We start from the raw sequence: 20,670 nt of genomic DNA, 5'->3' as shown, positions 1-20,670 counted from the left end.
ATGTTAACAGAATGGAGGTGACCAGGCTACAGATGTAGACTTATGTAGTCTATCCTTCTCTGAGAGCTGGAAACCATTACTGGCCAGAAGACCTCACATCCATGAAAGACAGCTTACAAGGTAGAGCACGGACAAGCCCCAACTGGAAAACGTAGGCTAGGAGCTAAGGATTTGTTTTACCTTTAAGACAGGATTTAACATGCATGTAGCTCTCAGATTGGCCTCAAACTGCAGTATACTAGGGTCCACGTGTAATGTGTTAACAGGTCAGGAAGGCTGGGGTGGCCAGAATCACCAAGCAAGGGGCCTGAGTTTGCCAGGGAGGTAGGTACCTTATTGGCCTAGGTAAGGCCCAAAGATGTTTTTCTTGCTTTGAAGTGCTTGGGAAGGTGCTCAGAGCTTAAACACACCAGGCAAGTGTTTTACTACCAATCAGCACAACCATATTCTAGGGTCTGTAGCTTCCTGCCTTCAGATCTCTAAGAGCACAGAATTATTGGAGTGAGCTTAACAGTCAAAGAGGTCAGGGTATATCTGACCTCAAGCTCAGAAAACACAGGCCTGGTATCCATTCCCCCAGCACTGGTTAGGCTGCCTGGGCTGAGATGGTACTCAGAAGTGAACTTTTTAGGCCACAGGTCCTGTCTAAGCTGGGATTATTGAGCTAGTCACCCGCCCCAGGATCTGGCAAGTGCTACCAGGCCTCCTGGTGTCCACCTTTGTGCAGACAGCCATGATGTGCTGCTAGACAACCATTAACCAGAACAATGTGGCCATCAGCAACCCCAAGGCAGAGTCCAGTCATTCAGTCAGGGAGCTGCAGTTTCCTGGCTATGTAGGGTGGAGAAGACTGGTTTATAGCTGGGTTGGGCTGCCAATCACAAGGCAACACTGCCCTCTTCTGGTCTCTTACAGGAACTGCAAATATTCAGTACCAGTGCCAGAGGATACCTTCTGTTCACATACTACTGAGCATTTGGGCTTTGGTTAAAAACCAAATGAAGAAACTGTTGCTCTCCTAGGCTCCTCAGAGTTCTAGGAACAAAAGAACATACCCTACATGCCACCTTGGGTGGGACCCAATCCAGGCTTGGTCTGAGTCTTCCAAGACCTGCATGCACAAGCCTCTTCTTCCACCCTGCCCTATCCCGAATCCATCAGAACTCCCATCTTCTAAGTTTAAGTGCCCGTATCTCCCAAAGAGCAAAATCTTGCCTTGGGTATTAAGTGTTAACAGCTCTGCCCCGCCCCTTCACCTGAGTCTATGCTGGATCCAAGACTGTTGGGCCAGGGTTACACTTTGCTACTTTGAAAACTCCAAGTATATGTTTGGCAGTGTTGATACACAGCAGGTAGAAGCAGGCCGATTTGAGTTCAAAGGCAGCCTGGTCTACAAACAAGTTCCAGGACAGCCAGGGCTACATCTTAAAGGAACACTACCTCTCCAAGTATCTACATGGAAATTCCTCATCCAAACCTCAAGACACAACCCCTCCCTTAAACCCAGCTCCATGCTGTGCTGTGTCTGGGTGGACACATCGAGGATAGGCCCCTCCCGCAAACAATGGGACGTGATATATGGCTGCAGGCCCCAAGCAAGGTTCAGGACACACACATGCCTCCAGGTGGTTCTTTATACTCCCAGCCCTGGGCACACATACCACTCACTGAACACCCCAGCCTGAATAGTATATTTTCTCAGTAGCCACCAGAGGGTGTGTTCACTTGGTAAGCTCCCAAGGCAATCTCTTGTGAGTTCTGCAAAGGTTGTCACCGCCCCACCCCATCACAGTAGGTCCATCCTGTCCCTCTCAGGAGACTTCGGACACTCGCGTCACTAGCTGTTGCTCCCACCACAGTGGCTGGGAGTGAATCGGGGTGAGCAGGCTTTGCCCGGATCCCAGAACTCTAGTCCGTAAGTCCTCATAACCATGCCTCACTCCAGAACCACAGTGCCACCCACTGCCTCCAAGGCTGCTTTGATCTTCTCGGCCTCAGCTTTGGCGACGTTGGCTTTGATTTCCTGGGGCAGGGACTCTACCAGCTTCTTGGCCTGAAAGAGACAACAGTCAGAAGTGTGGGGCATTAAAGCTATCCCACCGAGAAGGCACTGAGGAGCGGGCCACACCTGGACGAGGTTGATGCCCTGGATGTAGTTCTTGATCTCCTTGATCAGCTTCACTTTATCCACAGGCTTCGCCTCTGTCAGGCGGACGGTGAAGTGTGTCCGCTCTTTCTGTTTGGGGACGTCTTCCTCCTCAGCCGCCTTAGGGTGTGGAAACAAAGATGAGGTGAGTGGGGAAGGATGGGGTGTGGCTGCCCCACCAGGACCTGCAGGTAAGATCCAAACATAACCTGAGCTCTACCTGCACAAAGCCACACCAGGCAGATCATTCACAGGACCTCTCCCTGGAACAAGACATACTCTGTGCCTCCTCCCTTTGCCATCCTCTACGGCGGTGCCCCTGTGCGCTTTTGGAATTTGTGAGACAGAGTCTACTCTGTGTAGCCCTGGATATCCTGGAACTTGCCCTGTAGACCAGGCTGGCCTCAACTCAGATCTGCCTGCTTCTGCCTCCAGAGTGCTGGGATTAAAGGTGTGCATCGCTACTGCCCGGCTCATTTTACATCTCTTAAAGATTGTAATTGATGGGGCTGGGTAGAAAAGTTCATGAAGTGTTTGTCTTGCAAGTTTGAGGATCTGAAGTGGATCCCTGGAGCCCATGAAAAAGAAATGAGGCAAAGCAGCTTGTGCCTGTGACCCAGCACTGACAAGGAACACAAGAGGACCCAAGGGCCCACTGGCTACCCAGCCTAGCCTTATCAACAAGTTCCAGGCCGAAGGAAAGAACATGTCTAAAAATGAGGTAAGTGGCCCTTGAACATGGAGGCTTCCTTGTGAACACACGCATGCACACACGCATGCATATATAGGTAACAAGCAATTGGAACCTACGAGGCAGGGAGAATAACAAATGCTTTGCAGGTAATAAATGGTTACAGAAACATCAGGACTACCTCAATCCTCAGCCGACAAAGCCTATAGTAACAGTAACAACAACAACAGATAACCATTTTTGAGGGGGTGGAATGGGAGGGGAGGGTTGAGACAGGGTTTCTTTACATGACAGGCCTAGGTGACCTGGGACTTACTTTATGGACCAGGCTGGGTCAAATAGATTCACCTGCCTCCTGAGTGCTGGGGTTTGAAGGCATACACTACAGGCCCAGCTATAGTGACAACTATTTCAAGCCTTATTCTTGTGGCCCCAGCTTTGAGCCCCACCATCTGGGACACAACTGGATTGGGCCTGCATCCTGATACAGTTATGACCTTTTTCAAAGGCACTCCAGCTTAGACAACAAAACCTAGCCTTGCTTTAAAAGTGAAGTCTGGGCTGGAGAAATGGCTCAGAAGCTAAGAGTACACTCTGTTATTCATAGGAGCCTGAGTTCAGTTCCCAGCACCCATGTTAGGCTGGTAACAACAGCCTTCACCTCCAGCTAGAGGGACCCCACACTCTCTTCTGACCTCTCTAGCTACCCACATACATGTGACACACACACAAACTAAGCAGCACTTATCTGACATAGGGTTTCACTGCGTTGCCCTGGAAGGCTGAGAATTCAGAGATCTGCCTGCATCTACTTCCCAAGTGCTGAGATTAAAAGTAGATGCTATCTTGCCTGGCCTCCCATTCAGATTTCTTCCCCCTGGTTTTTCAAGTCAGGGTTTCTTGGTATAGCCTTGGCTGTCCTGGAACTCACTCTGTAGACCAGGCTGGCCTCGAACTCAAGAAATCTGCCTGCCTCTGCCTCCCAAATGCTGGGATGTGTGCCACCACTGCCTGGCTTCTCCCACTCAACATTTAAATATCACTTGGAAACCCTCTGTCAGCCAGAACTCTTTGAGAAACACCTTGCTTTCTCTTCCTCAACACCTTCAAGTTTGATTCAACACTGTCACGTTGTAGAGGCCTTCCTCGAAATTCCAAGCCTCTTCCCCGCCTGTCCAAATCCAAATCGGTGGAGGCAGGCACTCTCCCACAACATCTCTGTGCCCTCCCTACTTTTAATAATACTCAAGACTGCTGTGCTGTTTGATGTACCATTTCCTCTCTTCAGATCATTTGTTTCCCACCAGTGTAGCTCAGAGGGCAGAAGGAAAACGAGGTCCTGATCCCCAGAACCCACGTGGAAGGGGAGAACCCCCGAGAGCTGACCTTTGACCACCCCCTGCTCACGCACACCCACGCACATGCATGCAATAATAAAGACCTCGAATGCCTTCGGCAGAAAATTTCCCAAAGCTGTTGCAGGGAGCCCACAGAACACAGGGATTACAGCTACAGACTCAAGCAGGAACAGGGAAATACGTAAGTTGTTGAGTCCGGCAGTTAACTGGGCACACAGAACTGGGTCTTCCTGTGGCCTAGGCTCACCTCAGAGGCCGGTGCTGCAGCAGAGACGGGACCAGGCACCATGCCACCCATTGGCATAAGGCCGACATCCTGGATCTTCAATGTTTTCTGTAGGATGAAGGAGAGGTCTCAGTGGCTGCTTATCAAACGCTAAATGGAGGTACAAATGGAGGTACAAGCCTGTTTGGCCCTACCACCTATGAAAGTACATTTGATAATTTACCAAACTCCCAAAACACCCAGAAGAGACAGGGACCTCTGACCTTTGTTTGGTAAAAATACAACTAGAAGGTAGGGACTTTAGTCCTGGCCTGTACCGATCTCTCCTAATACCTTCAGGAGTTCGTTGAGGTCTGAGATCTCCAGGAGCGTAAGGCTGGCAATGTCTTGGACCAGCTGCTGGATCTTGGGGGGATATTCTTTGGGAGCATTATCCAGAGGTGCGCCGGCGAGTGCTTCACTCCTTCGGTGGCTGCTGCTTCTCAACTGCCGCGCTGCACAGACGCTGGGCATCTGTTGCCTACCCCATGCAAACAGCCGTTAGATCAGAGAAAACGGGAGACTCGAGGGTACAAGATCCACGTGCTCAGTCTGCCACCGCTGAGACCAGGCTCCACAAGCTGGGGTTAAGGGACCCGAAAAAGCTTCCCTACATTTCCCATAGAGCCTCAGGATCCTACGACTATGTCTGCAATACTGCCAAGAACGGCAGGCTTCTGGTTGAATGAAATACATCAGCCTGGCGGGTGCACAGTGCTGCACCAAGCCTTCCAAAGCACGGGGCTCGGACTATGCTGCTGTCCACGGCGATGGGTCTCAGCGGCGGGAAGCTGGGGACGAAAGGTACCTGCACCCAAGGTCGCCCAGGCCGAGCCGCCCTCTCCACGCCCCGCAGGCTGGGCCGCGGAAGGTGGCGATGCGCCCGTCACCCCTTCCCTCTGAACCTACGTCTTGCCCGCCGCCCCGGCAATGGCGCTCTAGACCACCGCTGTACCTGGCAAGGCGGAGCGCTGCCCCCCGGAGTCCAAGCCGTGGCCCCCACAGGCAGCGGCTAGCCGCCACCGGCAGCATAGCTCCGCAAGCGGGAAGGTCACACGCGGCTCTAAGCGGAAGCGACGCTCTATCCGGGAGGAGGCGAGCTGTCCGGGCCGCTCTAGCCACCAGACCTCCAGGCCTCGGGCCGGGATTGCGCTAACCCGGGTTGGCTCCTGGTATTACGCACTAGGCGGTGCGACGCGCAGGCGCAGAGACAATCCTAGGTTGGCGCTTTCTCCACCAGTCGTGTTCCGCACGCCTTTGTCTCGCCAAGGGAATAAATAGTCGCCCCCACCCCCTTACCTACGGAACTCACTCCGTAGCCCCTTGAATTCAACTCAGTGGTACAAAGACGTTAGCAACCTCAGGAGCCCAGTACTCTAAACCTAGGAGAAGTAAGGGCCTGGAGTCCTTCCAAGTGGAGAGCTCACTAGGCGGAACCGCCTCCTTTGAATGCACACTAAGGCGGGCGCTTAGCGGGGAGAGAAAGGACAAAACTTGAATGTCCACACAGAAGTCAGGTTGAACCTTATTTTTCAGGGTGAGCTATTGAGAGCTAAAACCTTAAGCACTGGGTAATCCTGAGGGCAGTTGGGCTGCAAAAGCCCGCGTTTGCACCCTTCCTCACCCGCCTGGTGATGTATCCTGCATCAGATGAGTTTGCAGAATCCCCACCAGGAAGGAGACTGTTGCAAGTCCACGGCTTCTCAGCCAGTACCCAGCACACTCCACAACAGATGCAGACTATTAAATTGTTGGTCCAACCCAGCCTGCTGCCCGAACAATCAATCATGAGAGTTTTGAAATTCATTTTATTTTCACTGCTCTGCACTGGAGAGATGACATCCAAGGAGAAGGGGAGACAGAGATACCTAAAGCTTCTACCCTTGCTGTGCAGGAGCCACATGGTTCTTCTGGGTACCAGGGCCAGGCCTGGACACCACACAGTTAGTTCACATCAGACTCCGGGCCAGGCTAAGCATCCCCACAGCATTCACCTGTGGCACCCAACACAGCTGGGCACTCTCCAGAGAAGGTTCTACTTGTCCTGCAGAGCCCCAGTCCCGGGGAGGTCAGACGGCATCAGGACCGAAGCAGGACAGGAGCCAGACCACTGAGGACAGGGAAGAGGGCCAAGGAGGAAGGCCCACCCCTTGCTCACAGAAGGGACACTACAGGGCAGTAATAGGGGAGGAATGGCTAGTTAGACATAGAAGTGGTTTCTGGTGAACTGTAGTGTTACTCTGCATGGTGAGTGCCAGACACAAGGTCAGTCGAAGGAGATGAGCTGGGCCTCACTGCCCTGTGCTGGCGGTCCCTGTGTAGGCGCTGGCTGGGCCACAGGGGGTTGCTGCTGGGGAGGTCCGGTGCTGGGGGCCATCTGGAGAGAAAGAGCAGATAGGCTCATCACCCCCCTTCACAAACAAAACCTTTGGCTTAGAACAAGCTTCACCTTAGCACAGAGTAGATCAGGTTGTTACCAACACGGCAATGGCACGTGTGATCTCTTCTAAACCTGTCTCCTGTGCAATATGGACGAATGTGTACATACGTGCACTTAATGACATATCATGATTCTGTCTGCTGAGCAAGGCCCTTGATGCACCCAGTGCAAGGGATCAAAGGAAGCCCAGGAGTCCAAGGGCAGGCCGCTGGGAGACGGCTCACCTGCTGGTACAGGGGCTGCTGCCCTGGGATGTAGGGCTGCTGGGCCGGCAGAGACGCATCCTGCCCAGGAAGGGCGGTCATGAGATTCTGTGGGAAGTAAGATGGAGCCCGACACTGAGTTATCTGTGACCAGACACAAACAGACCCTCCTGGCTGGAAGAAAGCAGAAGCGAGAGCCAGGAGGAGAGGGCCTGCCTGGGATAGCCCTCTGTGCCCAGCAAAGACTAGGTCTCTTTACCTGCATATTGTACGGTTGGTAGCCCATGGACATTGGCTGGCTCCCTATGTAGCCTATGTTGCTGGTCTGTGGAGGCTGCGAGATGGCTGGGAGGCTCTGTGGGGCCTGAGAAGCCACGCTCTATGGAAGGAAGGTGGTGAGGTGAGGGAAAAGATGAGGAACAGGCGAGGGCTGGGTGCAGATGCTGGGGGCAACTCTGCCCACATACCTGGTAGCCTGGTGTTGGCGTGGGCTGGTAGGAGGAGTAGGCAGGGCTGGTGGTAGGCCCGGCCTGGGGCTGAGGGGCTGCCTGTGCCCCAGGGGCACCTGTTGGGTACATGTAGGCGCTGACCATGCTGGGATCTGTGACAACAAAGGTGAGCTGGCTCAGCACAGAAATGAGGAGAGTAGGAAGAGAACACCTTCTCCAGGTTTCTCCTTTTGTTGTGACTTTCAAAGCCAGGGATATGTTTCACATCCTCGTAAAAGAAAAGTAAAGCCAACATGTGTGGGAGTGGGTGGGGTGGGGTGGGGTGGGGTCCTATGGGAAGGGGAAGCAAAAAAAAAGGAACCAAATTCTTTTTGTTTTCATAGTGCTAGGGGCTGAGCCCAGGGTCTTGTCCATGCTGGGCAAGCACTCTCTACCTGAGCTATAGCCCCACCCTTCAAACTGTCTTGAAACAAGTGGCAGTCAGACTGAAGGAGTTAGGGAGAGCTGACACTGATAATTTCTGAAGCCCATACTTCGAGTATTAAAACTGAGACAACAGCAACAAAGACAAACAGTCCTGACTTACAGCAGCCCAGGCTAACACTTCAGAAAAGACTACTATGATAGAAATGGAGACATACAGTAGGGATAGAGCAGGTCATCCAAGCTGTCAGAATGAGAAACATTAGGGAGAACCTAGTTTGCTTATCACACACACACATACACACACACACACACCCCAAGGTCCTCAGTAACCTACAAACTGTAAATACACCCTAAGAACCTAAGCCTTAACTGTTAGGTCTTAAATTGGAGTCCTCCTGCCTCAACCTCTCAAGTGTTGGGATTGTAGGGTGCACACCACCATACACTGTCTGAGATTTTGCCTTCTAATGACTATCCATCCCCACAGAGAGGACGTGGGATCCCAGAGAACCAAAGAACAGACAAAGCAGGGTAGAGTACTAAACTGACCTTATCAAAAGGTGACAGGCCAGTCAAGGTGACACAAGCAATCAGCACTCATGTGGATTGCACCGATAATGTATTAAAATCAACAGGGACAGAGACGGCTCAGGAGTTATAACAGCTGAGTTCTCTTATTCAGACTCAAGTTCAGATCTCAGTTCCCATGTCAGGTGGCTCAGGCTCCTATAACTATAGTTCCAAGAGATCCAACCATCTCTTCTGGCCCCTGAAAGCACCTATACCCACACACATTACTAAAAAAAAAAAAAAAACCTGTCCGAGCATGCTATCAGACACCTTTAATTCCAGCATACAGGAGGCAGAAGCAGGTGGATCTCTATGAGTTTCTGGTTAGCCAGGGTTACATAGTGAGAGCCTGTCTCACAAAATAAACAAATCAATCTTTAAACAACAACAAAAAAAACCTCAGGGGCTAGAGAAATATCTCAGTAGTTAACAGCATTTTTTGCTCTTGTAGAGGATCCAGACTCAATCCCCAGAACCTATGTGGTGGTTCACAATCATCTTGAAACTCCAAGTTTCAAAGCAACCAAAGCCTCTTCTGGCCTCTGCGGGCAAAGCCCAGCTCACCCGTGGTGCACAGATACACATAAGCAAAATATATAAAATAAAGTTGCTGGGGGATTGTGGTGCCTGCCTTTAATCCCAGCACTCGGCAGACGCAGCTGAATCTCTGAGTTTGAGGACAGGGTGGCCTACAGAGTGAGTTCCAGGACAGCTAGAGCTACGGAGAAACCCTGTCTCAAAAAAACTAAAATCCATAGCAGTAAAAGACTGTTTTCCTCTCAACAGCTCACAGCCACAGACGACAGGGCAGAGGGAGGCTGACGACACTAACCGGCAGGAAGAAGATGCAGGAGTCTGAGCCAAGACACCTGCAGTCCCGAGGTGCTTTCTAAGTGACACTGTTGATAATGGGGACAGATGAAAAGCCCGCTGAGCCCACCTCAGCTACCCACAGTGATGTGACCACGAGATACAATGACTAAAGATGTAGCCCGTGGCATATGGAAATAGAACCACCAGACAATACAAATTGAGGGCAGTTTGCCAACTTTAGGACAATGGTTCAAGCCCACACTATAGGCACAAAGCAGAACAGGACATATTTATAAGAGAAAAGGTGGGCCAGGCGAGCTGACAGTCCTGAGGAGATTTTCTTTACTAGGGCACTGATGAGAACCTGCTGTGACGCAGTGGCTCCTGGCTCTGAACATATCCTGACTTTAGTAAAGGGATTTTACCTGCCTGGCACCCTGGAAGAGAGTGAGGAGAGAGAGAGAGTGTGTGTGTAGGGGGGNGGGGGGTGGGGGGGTAGGGGGGTGTGAACATGTGTTTCCATATGTACAGAAAGAAAAAAAAAACAACTCTAGAAAAATAGTCACTTAGAAAACTTGGAAAATTCTTTATATTCTCACTGTCTTCTGTAAACTGGCAAGATTACCTGCTGTTGTGCCAGGCATGCTGGGGTAGGGGCCAGTGGCTGGGGCTGGCTGGCTCATATACACACCATGCATCGGAGAGCCCTCTACTGAGCCTGCTGGGCTGAAGGTGGCAGGGAAGCTGGTTGGGCCTGAGGGCTGGTAGAGTACACCCCCAGCTGTGGGCATAGCCTGGAGCTAGAGACAAAAAAGAGCCAACAGTCAGAGGGGGTGTCTTTGGCCTATGATGAGGATGGGCAAAGTGGGGTGGGCAACACCTGCCTGGGCATAAGGCAAGGGAAAGGCAGGCATCTGGGCGCGCATCTGGACAGTCTGCTTCTGTTGCTCCAGGCGCATCTGCCGTTCCTTCTCCTGTTCCTGCAGGCGCTGGATAGCTAGCTGTCTCTGCACCTCCAGGTACTCCTGAAGCAAGTGAGAAGCAGTGGTCAGGCTAGCCTGGGCCTCCCCTACCCACATGCTGGGTCAGCTGCCATACCTGCTTCTTCTGTCTCATGATCTCCAGTTTCTGTGCCAGCTGGATCTGGCGTTGACGCTCAGCCTCCTCAGCTGCTCGGCGCAGCTTCTCCCTGTGTTCTTCACGCAGGGCACTCAGAGCCCCTCGGGCGTCACGTATCTGTGCCAGCTTGTCCTGAAGGCCCTCGTAGTACACTGTGTAGAGAAGAGGATAGCTCAGACCTTTCATGGGCTGAGAGCCTAGGTGATGTGGGCCTCTGTTCTCCTTGGGCAGAGCTGCTGGCCCTAGGGCTGGAGACAGAAATGAGCAGAGCAGGCCCCACAAATGGGACCACCTCTCATGAGCACGCTGTGGAGGAATTGAGAGGCTCAATGGAGTATAGGCAGAGTCGTGGGTGTCCCAGGGCCCCAGGAATCATGAGCAGGACCCCGGAGGGCAGGCACATGGGTGGGCACCTACGCCTGCGCTCATCCAGCTGGTTGAGCAGCTCGAGCAGCTGTGGGTGCATGGTGTTGATGGACTGGAAGAGTGACAGCACAGCCGAGTCGTTGGTGATGCTGCGGCCCCGCATGTGGTTGCTCTTCATGCGGTTGACGAAAGTGCTGACGGCATTCTGCAGGGCCTTGAGGAACTGCTCGTGGCTCTCCTCCGACTCCCCATTCTGGTACTGCTGGAGACACAGTGGGTAGCTGAGCACCACAGCAGGGTGAACGCTATGCCCGTTAAGCTCAAGAAGCATCCTCGCAAAGGTGATAGGCAGGTAGACAGGCACTGCCCACTGTGTCCAGAGCCTGGCATGGACACATGCTTGACACGTGACATGCCTGGTCTGCACACAAAGCACAGAGCAAGGCCCTCATCCACCTGTGACTGGGCATGACTGGCAGGCACCTCAGCAGTTGAGAGACAAGGAGGGCCTCCTCTGAGGCTGCAGAACACTGGGGTCCACAGAGCAGCTGGAGCCTGGAGCCTCCTTACTCTGACACAGTCCCCAACCAGGACAGGAGGCACAGCTCACCTCACTGAAGGGGCCGCTGCAGGGAGTTATGGGCTGAGAGTCTGTCTCTGGAAGAGGAGCCTGGAAGAGATCAGAGGATTAGAGGGTCTCTGGCCTACTTTAGGCCTTGCCCTAGGGAATGACAGTCAAGAGTGCAAAGGAGCCTCTCACCTCTGCCATGCTGTTGGGGGCTGTATGTCCTTCTCCAGGCTGGGCAGTAGGCTCTGTCAGGGGCACAGGTGCAGATGGTGTGGGGCTCTTCCGTGCTTCCTCCTGTTTCTTCTCCCAGTAGTTCCGGTTGAGGTATCTTGCAAGCTGCCAGGCAATAAAGGAGGGGATGAGGTGGCACTGGTGCGGTCGGGCCAAGGAGCAGGGAGGACAGCGCCCGACACCGCTGCTTACCTCAGGGTCGATGTCCTCAGCCAGAGGTGCTGATGAGTTCTGGGGAGACAAGCATTGAGTCTGAGGAGTCACAGGATCAAGTGATCAAGTGATCCCAAGCAATCTTTCAGACAGGGACCCAGATGGCACCAAATGACAGCAGATCTCAGTGCTAGCCAATGTTCTAGCCACCTGTCTGGCACCTGCCAGCCCTTTCCTTGACAAGCCCTTTGTGGCTAGCATCCACTTTCCTTTGGCAATAAAATCGTAAGACCCTGGGTTCTGAGACTATCATGTGCCACCAGAACCAAACTTTATTAAGGCACAAGGCAGCAGTGGCCACACTAACTTGACTCTCTAGGACGGAGCCAATACTGCATGAACACTGTGCTTAGCTCTAATGAAGCCTTTAGTGTGAGCCCTGCTCACAATCTAGGGAGGAAGGAAGAGCTTCCTCCACCAGCAGGTGCCAGGGCTGTTTCTAGCTCCAGGTCCCATCTGTGGCTGGCTACTCTAGAGAGCTAGACAGAGCCTCCAGGTGAAAACTCTAAATCTGCTTCACTTCCTGTCTACAGAGCTAGGGATGGCATGGGTACCCAGAGGACCAGGCCTGTAGAACTTAGTATATACAAGGAAGTATGGAAGAGATTCATCTCCCTGGCAGGGGGATGTCATTCTTGGCGTCCTCAATATGCCACAGTGAAGTCCTGAACCAACAGGACCCTGTGGTGATCCCTGGGAAATGAGCAGCCAGCTTGGCTGACAAGGCTCACCACAGGCGAGGAATACAGGCTGCCAGCTGGGGGCGCAGAGGAAGCCAAGGGTGTGGGCTCTGCCTTTGGATGTGCTGTATACGTTGTTTTCTGTCTCTGTGGCAGAAGAAGAAACAGAATTAGAGACATATATGGTAGAAGCTAAGGAGCTGAGCCTCCACATACCCCCGCTGCCACACCTAGCATCCTCCATCAGCAGGGGAAACTCATAGGGCCCCATGGCTTACCATCCTCTCTTTCTCCTCAGCCTCTGACTGTGATAGGGCCAGAGCCAGCTGTAGCTCCTCCTCTTCCTGCAGGGCTGTCTCATCCCGTTTTGGGGGCAGCTGAGGACAGACAGGGTAGAGTGAGAAGGGTCCCCGGGAAGGGGTGAGAAGGTGTTTTGGGGACTAGAAGGGACCTTGTACCTGAGACTGCTGTGACAGGGGGCTGGTCAGGTACTCTGGGGGCAGCTCAGTGGTAGAGGAAGCCTTCCCTTCTGCCTTCCTGCAGACAGAATGAGACACCGTAAGCAACCATGCACTGACACCATCCTTCCAGGGTTTGCTCACCATCTCCACAGACTGACAGTGAAGGTCCAAGCTCACCCTCTAGAGAATGGCAGAAGGGACCTTGGTGCCTCAGCCAGCTGCAGAACGTAAGTGGGTCACTTGGCCTAAGTGAGTCTGTCTCCTGGCTGTGCTGAGCAAGGGCCTTTCTATAGTACCTACATATTGCCCACTGAGCCTACCATGACCAGCAATGGTCCTTCCCTTCAGAAGGTGCCAGAAAGGACAGTGTCTTAGTTAGGGTTTCACTGCTGTGAACAGACACCACGACCAAGGCAACTCTTTTTTGTTTTTGTTTTTTTTCAAGACCGGGTTTCTCTGTATAACCCTGGCTGTCCTGGAACTCACTTTGTAGACCAGGCTGGCCTCAAACTCAGAAATCCGCCTGCCTCTGCCTCCTGAGTGCTGGGACTAAAGGCGCGCGCCACCATACCCGGCTTGCAAGGCAACTCTTATAAGGACAACATTTAATTGGGGCTGGATTCCGAGGTTCAGTTCATTATCATTAAGGTGGGAACATAACAGCATCCAGGCAGGCATGGTGCAGGAGGAGCTGAGAGCTCTACATCTTCATCTGAAGGCAGCTAGCATAATACTGACTTCCAGGCAGCTAGGATGAGGGTCTCAAAGCCCACACCCACAGTGACACACCCACTCCAACAAGGCTCCTCCTCCTAATAGTGCCACTTCCTGGGCCACGCACATACAAACCATCACAGGCAGTAAGGCCCAGGCAGGCGGAGATTTCTCCACAAAGTAGGACTGAGGGCTACATAGATAAAGCATAATTAAGATTTCAATTTAAACGTGCTCTTTTCTAAAGGAAAAAAAAAAAAAAACATGCTTTAACCACAGCATTGGCGGTCATGCCCAACTATTCTCCCCACCCCAGTTCCCAACAAATTTTAAAAATTTACAATAAACACTAACTCACATGGAGACAGGAACACAAACCACAGTTGAGAAATCCAAGAGAAGGGCTTGCAGACATGTTCTCATGTACACAATTAAACATGCCTCTTTGTATTACACTTGCTTTTTGAAGACAGGGTTTCTCTGTGTAGCCCTGACTGTCCTGGACTGGCTTTGTAGACCAGGCTGGCCTTGAACTCAGAGATCCACCTGCTTCTGCCTTTTAAGTGCTAGATCAAAGGTGTGCACCACTATTCTCAGCTTGTAAACTTCATTTCCAATCCAAAATAAGAATGTGTGGACCAGGTCTGAAGTCCCAGAACTGGAAAGGCTACATCAGGAGATTCAAGTCCAAGCAAGAGCCTCTCTAAACAAAACTCAAAGCCAGTGACTGGCCCAGGGCAGTCTCATTTGCTGTGCAGCCACAGCACCTTGCTCACCCTGTCCCAAAGTTTGGGGTGCTGGGGCCGCCTGCAGAGCAGCATTGGTTTGCCCCTTTGCCCTCCTGACAGAGCTTGAGGAGCCTGTGCGGCCTGCAGTTCTGCGGCACCATAGTCACTGTGCCATGGAGTGCACACTCACTTGTTCAGCTGCTCGTAGCAGGGCTCACACACTCGCACCTCCTTCTCAATGCCGAACTTGGGGATGGTGGAGTACTTGGAGGAGCACTTGCCACAGAAGATCTGCCCACACGCTCGGCAGTGATGCTGGGAGACAGAGCAGGACAGGCCCAGTGAACAAGAGCAGGCACGGGGGGTAAGGACAAGTGGAGCAGAGAGGTGGGGACTCGCAGGAAACTCAGTTCCAGCCACCACTTGTAGGAAAGGAAAGGAATTAAAAATAAACAGAAAACAGGTGCTGATTCTGGAAGTACAGTGAACCCCAGTGCCGTGGCTCAGAGCCTGCAGGCTCCACGCTCACAACTGTCAGGCGGGAAGTGAGATGGGAAGCTATAGGGGCCGCTGGCCACACAGGCTGTGCACCCTAGAAATAAGTTCTTCCCCAATCCTAGAGAAAGCCTAGAGCTTTCCATGTTCAGATCCCTGAGGAGAAGCTGGGCCCTGCCCATCAGGCAAATGTCAAATGATGGCACTGAGCACCACAGAGGCAAACACCAAGCTCCAGCCCCAGGCACCACGCAATTCTGAGCTGAATGTGGTTCCGAAACCATCAGGTTAGAGCAGACTGACAGGATCACACAAAGGAGCGCTGCTTTGTGAAGATGGCAGGGGCATGGGACCGAGTCTCTGGGGGATACTCACCTTGCGGGTCACCACCCCAAACTGTACTCTGCACCGATGGCATTCCTCAGCATCCACCCAGTCAGGGGCCTGGGGACAACAGTCATCATCACATTTCCCTCCCCAGTGCTCGCAAACAGAAAGGTCACCAGAGCAGGTCCCAATGTGACTACCTGTGCCAAGACCATCGAATTCTGTGGCCTAAGCCACGTGGCCCAGGGTTAAGTTGCTCCAAAGAGAAGAACCTCCTCCAAACAGACTTCTTGTCAAAGGCAGAATCCTGACACTTGCCAATTTTGTGGATGTGGGTTTTTGAGACAGGGTTTAGCACCTCACTGTGTAGCACTGGCTGTCCTGCAACTTACTGTGTAGACTAGGCTGGCTTTAAGATCACAGAGCTCTGCCTGCCTCTGCCTCTGCCTCTGCCTCTGCGATTCTGGGATTAAAAGTGTACACCATTACGACTAGCCTAGTTTTAAAGCTGTGTGAAGAAATTCACTCTGGGTGTGGTAGCGCAAACCTTTAATCCTAGCACTCAGGGAGGCAGAGGTAGGGGGATCTCTGTGAGCCTGGTCTATAGAGCAAGTTCCAGGACAGCCAGGGCTACACAGAGAAACCTTCTATCAAGAAAACAAATAAAGGGGCTGGTGAGATGGCTCAGTGGGTAAGAGCATCCGACTGCTCTTCCAAAGGTCAGGAGTTCAAATCCCAGCAACCACATGGTGGCTCACAACCACCCGTAACAAGATCTGACTCCCTCTTCTGGAGTGTCTGAAGACAGCTGCAATGTAGTTACATATAATAAATAATAAATAAATCTTTAAAAAAAAAAAAGAAAACAAATAAAAATCAACCAACTAGGCAAACAAAAAACTCTAAACAAATGTACTCCCTCCTTCCTTTTTGGGGGGATGGTGGGGTGGTTGGTTTTTCTTTTCGGTTTTTGGGGTTTTTTTTTGAGACCGGGTTTCTCTGTATAGCCCTGGCTGTCCTGGAACTCAGAAATCTGCCTGCCTCTGCCTCCCAAGTGCTGGGATTAAAGGCGTGCGCCACCACTGTCCAGCGGTTTTTCTTTTCAAGACAGGGTTTTCTGTGCAGCCCTGGCTGTCGAGGACCCTCATATTTAGACCAGGCTGGCCTAGAACACACAGAGATCCGCCTGCCTCTGCCTGTGGAGGGCTAAGATCAAGGCGTGCGCCACCACCTGGCTGGCTGGCTGGCTGGCTTCCTTCCTTCCAAAAAAAATCCTCTCTTCTCTTGCTCTCCTACCCTCTCCCCCTCTGTCCCTTCTCCCCTCATCCCCCTCTCCCTCTCCACATGCTCACGGCCAGCCTCTACGCCTCTCCTCTCTCTCTCTCCCTTTCTCTGCCTCTACTCCCTTGTCTACTCCCCTTCCCGTGCCCTAAATAAATTCTATTCTATACTAAAAACAAAACAAAACAAAAAGCCAGTGCCAGAGCGCCATGTACATGCCAGAGAGAGTTCTACCCCGAATCATACTTGTTGTAGTCAAATGAAGCCAGTGCTATACCCACAGGCACCATAAACACTTTTCAACTTGACCTGGGGTTAACCGCTGCTTTTCTAACTGCTGGCTCGTTTGCTTTACTGAGTACTGTGCATATGACACGCAAGAGCTTTACAGTGAGCTAAATCCTTCACGTTGCCTTTTTTTTGGGTCAGGGTCTCATCACGTATCTAGCACAGGAGTTCATGGCAATCCTCTTCCGGAATGCTGACACTAAGGCATGAGCTACCCCTACCAAACCCCAAACAAGAGCGAGCCCCAGGTCCTCCCTCCTTCCTCTCCAAAGCTCCTAAGCCAGTCAGTGCTGGCTGACCCGGGACTCACTCTTTCAGCAGCAAACATGGCATCACTTTCCTTAAATTCAGGGAAGACATGTCCTGGGAAGAGAAGGTGACAGTCACTACTGGGTGCCTCCCTGGCCACCACTTCTAACCCTTGACATCTGCCTCATCAGACAAAACTGGCAGGACTAGGAAAGGATGCCCAGAGTTCTCTGAGATCCAAGCCCAACCATGTACCACCACAACATCCTAACCCATGATCCCCTTTCTTTAAACTCCACCAGCTCTCTAGGGCTGCCATATTGCAAGAAAAGACCTTGTGCCTCCCTGGCCTGGCCTAAAACCCGCCAGTGTGTGTCTCACACACAGCGACAGCATTCCGGTCATCCTCTCTGCTGGCATGAGCCACTCTTGTAGCCTTGCAGCAGGTCCAGTGTACTCTGACCCCAGGGTCTGAACTGGAGCAAAGGTGCCAAGGCAGAGCTGGGGACACAGCTCAGTGCGTAAGCAGCTCACTGACCGCTCCTTCCAACCAACCCATTCCATTTCCAGCACACAAACGGTGGCTCACAACTGCCTGTAATTCTAGTCCCAGGAGATCCAAGGACACCACGCATGCACATGGTCCATGAACATATACTGCTGGCAAAGCATCCATACACATTAAAACAAAAATAAAAAATAAAAATAGCAAAGGTGCCAAGGCCCAGGGCTGCTACTGTGTTCAGAGCACCCTGACTTGTGAGATCTTCCCTGTCTGCTCATCCCAGGAACCATGTCACTCGGAAACCTGATTAGCTCTAGACTTTAGTGTTTACTGCCTGGAAATAGCGTACCACCTCCCTGTGGGGTAGATGTGTAGGGTGCAAGACCTGGTCAGAGCCTGGCCTCTCTCCACGGAGCTCTCCAAGGTTTAGGGAACACCGCCTCCTCACTCCCAATCACTCAGGGAAGACCAGTCCACCCTCCCTTGTCCGTATCACTGATGTTATCTAGTGTTGCTAGAAAGACAACCCTGTGGCTCCTAGAAACCGTGTTCTCAGCCTGGGGCTGGGGCTGTTCTAACTTACCTTCTACCTTCATGATCTGGTATGTGTCCTGGACCACCTTGTACTTGGGTTCGTTCCGGAAGGCATGTGCCCAGGCCTGGATCAGGTACAAGATCTTGTTCCGAACATTAACTTCCACTTGCCTCTGTGGAGTAGGAAAAAAGTGGGGAGGGCTCAGGAGACTCCAGGTGTCTGAGATCTCAGAGGGAAGGGCCATCTAGCAAGACCAATTGCCCTGAGCAGAGACAATTAGCACAAAGGTAGGGGAGAGTTCCTAGGATTGCCAGACACCACTTAATCACAGAAGCGACTCTCCTGGGTCTATGCTTGCTCAGGGTCACAATTTTTAATCCCCCCCAAAAATCAGGGAACTCCTGGAGACTACACTGCTTCATGTTCCCAATCTACAACCATGCCTCCTTCCATCTCTCCAGGGGATCCTGGGCAGTAACACAGTTCTCTAGGGTCCACAGCTAAACTCTCCAAAAGGCACGAGGAAGACAGGACCATGATCTGAGAGAGGCAGGGAGATATCCTCTTCAGATATTTCTCCACAGTGGGCTCAGGCCCTGTGAGCTACAGTCCAGCTTCATGCTTGGCACTCTCAGGGAGGCTGTGACACATTATGTTGGGATGAAGCAGCTTCAGGAAGGGATACAAGGGTCTTTACACTGGGATTTGTGTTTCCCTTTAAGGGTTCCCTCCAGGAGAGGAGCAAGCCAGCCTGGTGCCCCTTGCAGCACAGTGGGACACAGTGCGCCAAAACAACAACAGCGAGGGCTCCTAACACTTAGCTCTTTTACAGCTAAGACCTGCTAGAACAAACAGACCCTGGTCTGATTCAGCTCACAGCTCAGCGCCTGAGACATGTTCTGGGCAGCATTGAGCTGGGGCTTCCTGAGAGACCAAACCCTGATGCTGGGTCCCATGAAATGGGGAACAGCATCGCTTTGCCCAATCCAGCTGTATCACCATCCACATCACAATCCTTAGGTGGTCCTAGGGATAATCTCACATGGATCCAGAGAGCCTTTCCTTCTCTGCTGAAGGGTATTAATTCTATTCTCCCTGGGGCAGCTCCTTGCTCAATCATTTTGCCCTCTTGATTCTGTCACCTAAACTTGGACCTCTCTGCTCAGATCTCTCCCATCCCTGAATGTGCTGCTCTGAATGTCTCCCCCAAGGTCACACATATACTCCATGGCCATCTATGCTCACAGGGATGTAACCTACTACCCTTAAGAGCTCTGCTGCATGCCCTAGTTCTTGGAAGCCTTTCCCAGTCACAAAAGAAGTGTCTTTCTCATCTTGCAAAAATGACCCATGAGTCTCAAAGCGTCTCTCCCAGGGTCTACGCTAGACTCACAGTAAGTGACCATTCTTACCCTCACCCCCTCTAACACACCCACTGCTCCTCCTGCTGTAGTCTGCCCACAAACAGAAGATTTGGCACTATACCAGAATCTACCTTCTCTCGTGACTCCCAGGACACCCGCCTACCTTCAGCAGCTCCTTCAGTTCTTCCATGGTCTGTTTGTTGGCCACTTCATCATGGACTGTCTGGCCACAGTTCTTTACCACAGACTCCATCACCTGAAAACCCCAAGGAAGAGAAAGGCCTAGTTCGTGTTCAGGGAAGAGCCCCTCTTGCTGGAAGACAGGCCTCTGAACCCACCCAACTTGTTAGAAACCCCAAGCAGCAGCTCAAAGTCGGGTTCCAGGCCCTGATAACATCCAGTCCCTCAGGGGTACACGGATGACAGCTAGAAGAGCAGCATTTCTGCTCCCTCCCATTCCCATGAGAGCAGCCAGGCTCAGTGGCTTGAGCTCACGACTGTACGAAGTGCTAAAGGTCTCTACTGGTTGCTATGTGGAGACCCGACACCGGAAGGGTAAGGATTCTTGAGTCTGAGGAGAGAGAGAAACAACGGCAACAGCGCTCTAAGTTACCTCCAGAGCATACAAAGCCACGTGTGGGTTCTTATCATTAACCTTCTTCTTGATGGAGTTGACAGCATATTTTGCTCTGGAAGAGGGGGAAAAAAAGGAGCGGGGAGGGGGGATTAGTAACAGCAGAAAGAGAAAAGGATGGGAAAGCCCTCCTCCATATTTCTTTAAGTACTGAGACAGGAGTTTTCGTACCCCAGGCTAGACTCAAGCCTTGGACTTCCTATCCTTCTGTCTTCACTTCCCAAACACTGGGATCACAGGCAATGCTGTCACACCTGGCTTATAGTGTGTTGAGCATGACACTCAAGGTTTAATACATGCCAGGCAAATACTCTACCAACTGTCGTATAAGCCAACCATGAGTTTAGCCCATCAGACCTCCGCAAGGAAATATCAGTGAGTCTAAGTATCTCCAAATTGTGCAGTTTTAATTGTCCCAAGATATCAAAACAATCTGGATTAAAAAAAAAAAAACAACAGCCGGGCGTGGTGGCGCACGCCTTTAATCCCAGCACTTGGGAGGCAGAGGCAGGCGGATTTCTGAGTTCGAGGCCAGCCTGGTCTACAGAGTG

The 20,670-nt window shown here is 52.0% G+C and overlaps 2 protein-coding genes across 3 annotated transcripts in view; both read right to left on the bottom strand.

Moving 5' to 3' along the window:
- Positions 1 to 1,616: 1,616 nt before the first annotated feature.
- On the bottom strand, positions 1,617 to 6,249 carry Mrpl12 (mitochondrial ribosomal protein L12). The gene is given in 7 exon segments (XM_021176736.2): positions 1,617 to 2,053; positions 2,129 to 2,266; positions 4,443 to 4,529; positions 4,755 to 4,941; positions 5,416 to 5,615; positions 5,617 to 5,676; positions 6,085 to 6,249. Coding segments are annotated over 7 exon segments (954 nt in total). The 3' UTR covers positions 1,617 to 1,936.
- A 2-nt stretch (positions 6,250 to 6,251) lies between these two features.
- Positions 6,252 to 20,670, bottom strand: part of Hgs (hepatocyte growth factor-regulated tyrosine kinase substrate) — a 16,118-nt gene continuing 1,699 nt past the window's right edge. The window contains exons 3-22 of one of the 2 annotated variants that reach the window (XM_021176077.2): positions 20,099 to 20,174; positions 19,649 to 19,741; positions 18,170 to 18,293; positions 17,143 to 17,195; positions 15,312 to 15,380; positions 14,632 to 14,756; positions 12,997 to 13,075; positions 12,817 to 12,915; positions 12,590 to 12,685; positions 11,838 to 11,876; positions 11,607 to 11,750; positions 11,457 to 11,516; positions 10,898 to 11,108; positions 10,460 to 10,632; positions 10,246 to 10,386; positions 9,987 to 10,161; positions 7,571 to 7,704; positions 7,363 to 7,482; positions 7,125 to 7,211; positions 6,252 to 6,837 (exon numbers count right to left, since the gene is read on the bottom strand). In XM_021176077.2, the coding sequence (XP_021031736.1) occupies positions 6,727 to 6,837; positions 7,125 to 7,211; positions 7,363 to 7,482; positions 7,571 to 7,704; positions 9,987 to 10,161; positions 10,246 to 10,386; positions 10,460 to 10,632; positions 10,898 to 11,108; positions 11,457 to 11,516; positions 11,607 to 11,750; positions 11,838 to 11,876; positions 12,590 to 12,685; positions 12,817 to 12,915; positions 12,997 to 13,075; positions 14,632 to 14,756; positions 15,312 to 15,380; positions 17,143 to 17,195; positions 18,170 to 18,293; positions 19,649 to 19,741; positions 20,099 to 20,174 (2,209 nt within the window). In that variant the 3' untranslated portion in view covers positions 6,252 to 6,726. The remainder of the gene's footprint in view (positions 6,838 to 7,124; positions 7,212 to 7,362; positions 7,483 to 7,570; positions 7,705 to 9,986; positions 10,162 to 10,245; positions 10,387 to 10,459; positions 10,633 to 10,897; positions 11,109 to 11,456; positions 11,517 to 11,606; positions 11,751 to 11,837; positions 11,877 to 12,589; positions 12,686 to 12,816; positions 12,916 to 12,996; positions 13,076 to 14,631; positions 14,757 to 15,311; positions 15,381 to 17,142; positions 17,196 to 18,169; positions 18,294 to 19,648; positions 19,742 to 20,098; positions 20,175 to 20,670) is intronic. The other variant, XM_021176078.2, reaches the window with a different exon arrangement.

The sequence above is a fragment of the Mus caroli genome, chromosome 11, assembly GCF_900094665.2.
Source record: "Mus caroli chromosome 11, CAROLI_EIJ_v1.1, whole genome shotgun sequence".
NCBI classification, from domain to species: Eukaryota; Metazoa; Chordata; class Mammalia; order Rodentia; family Muridae; genus Mus; species Mus caroli.
This window is presented reverse-complemented; position numbering and strand designations above follow the sequence as displayed.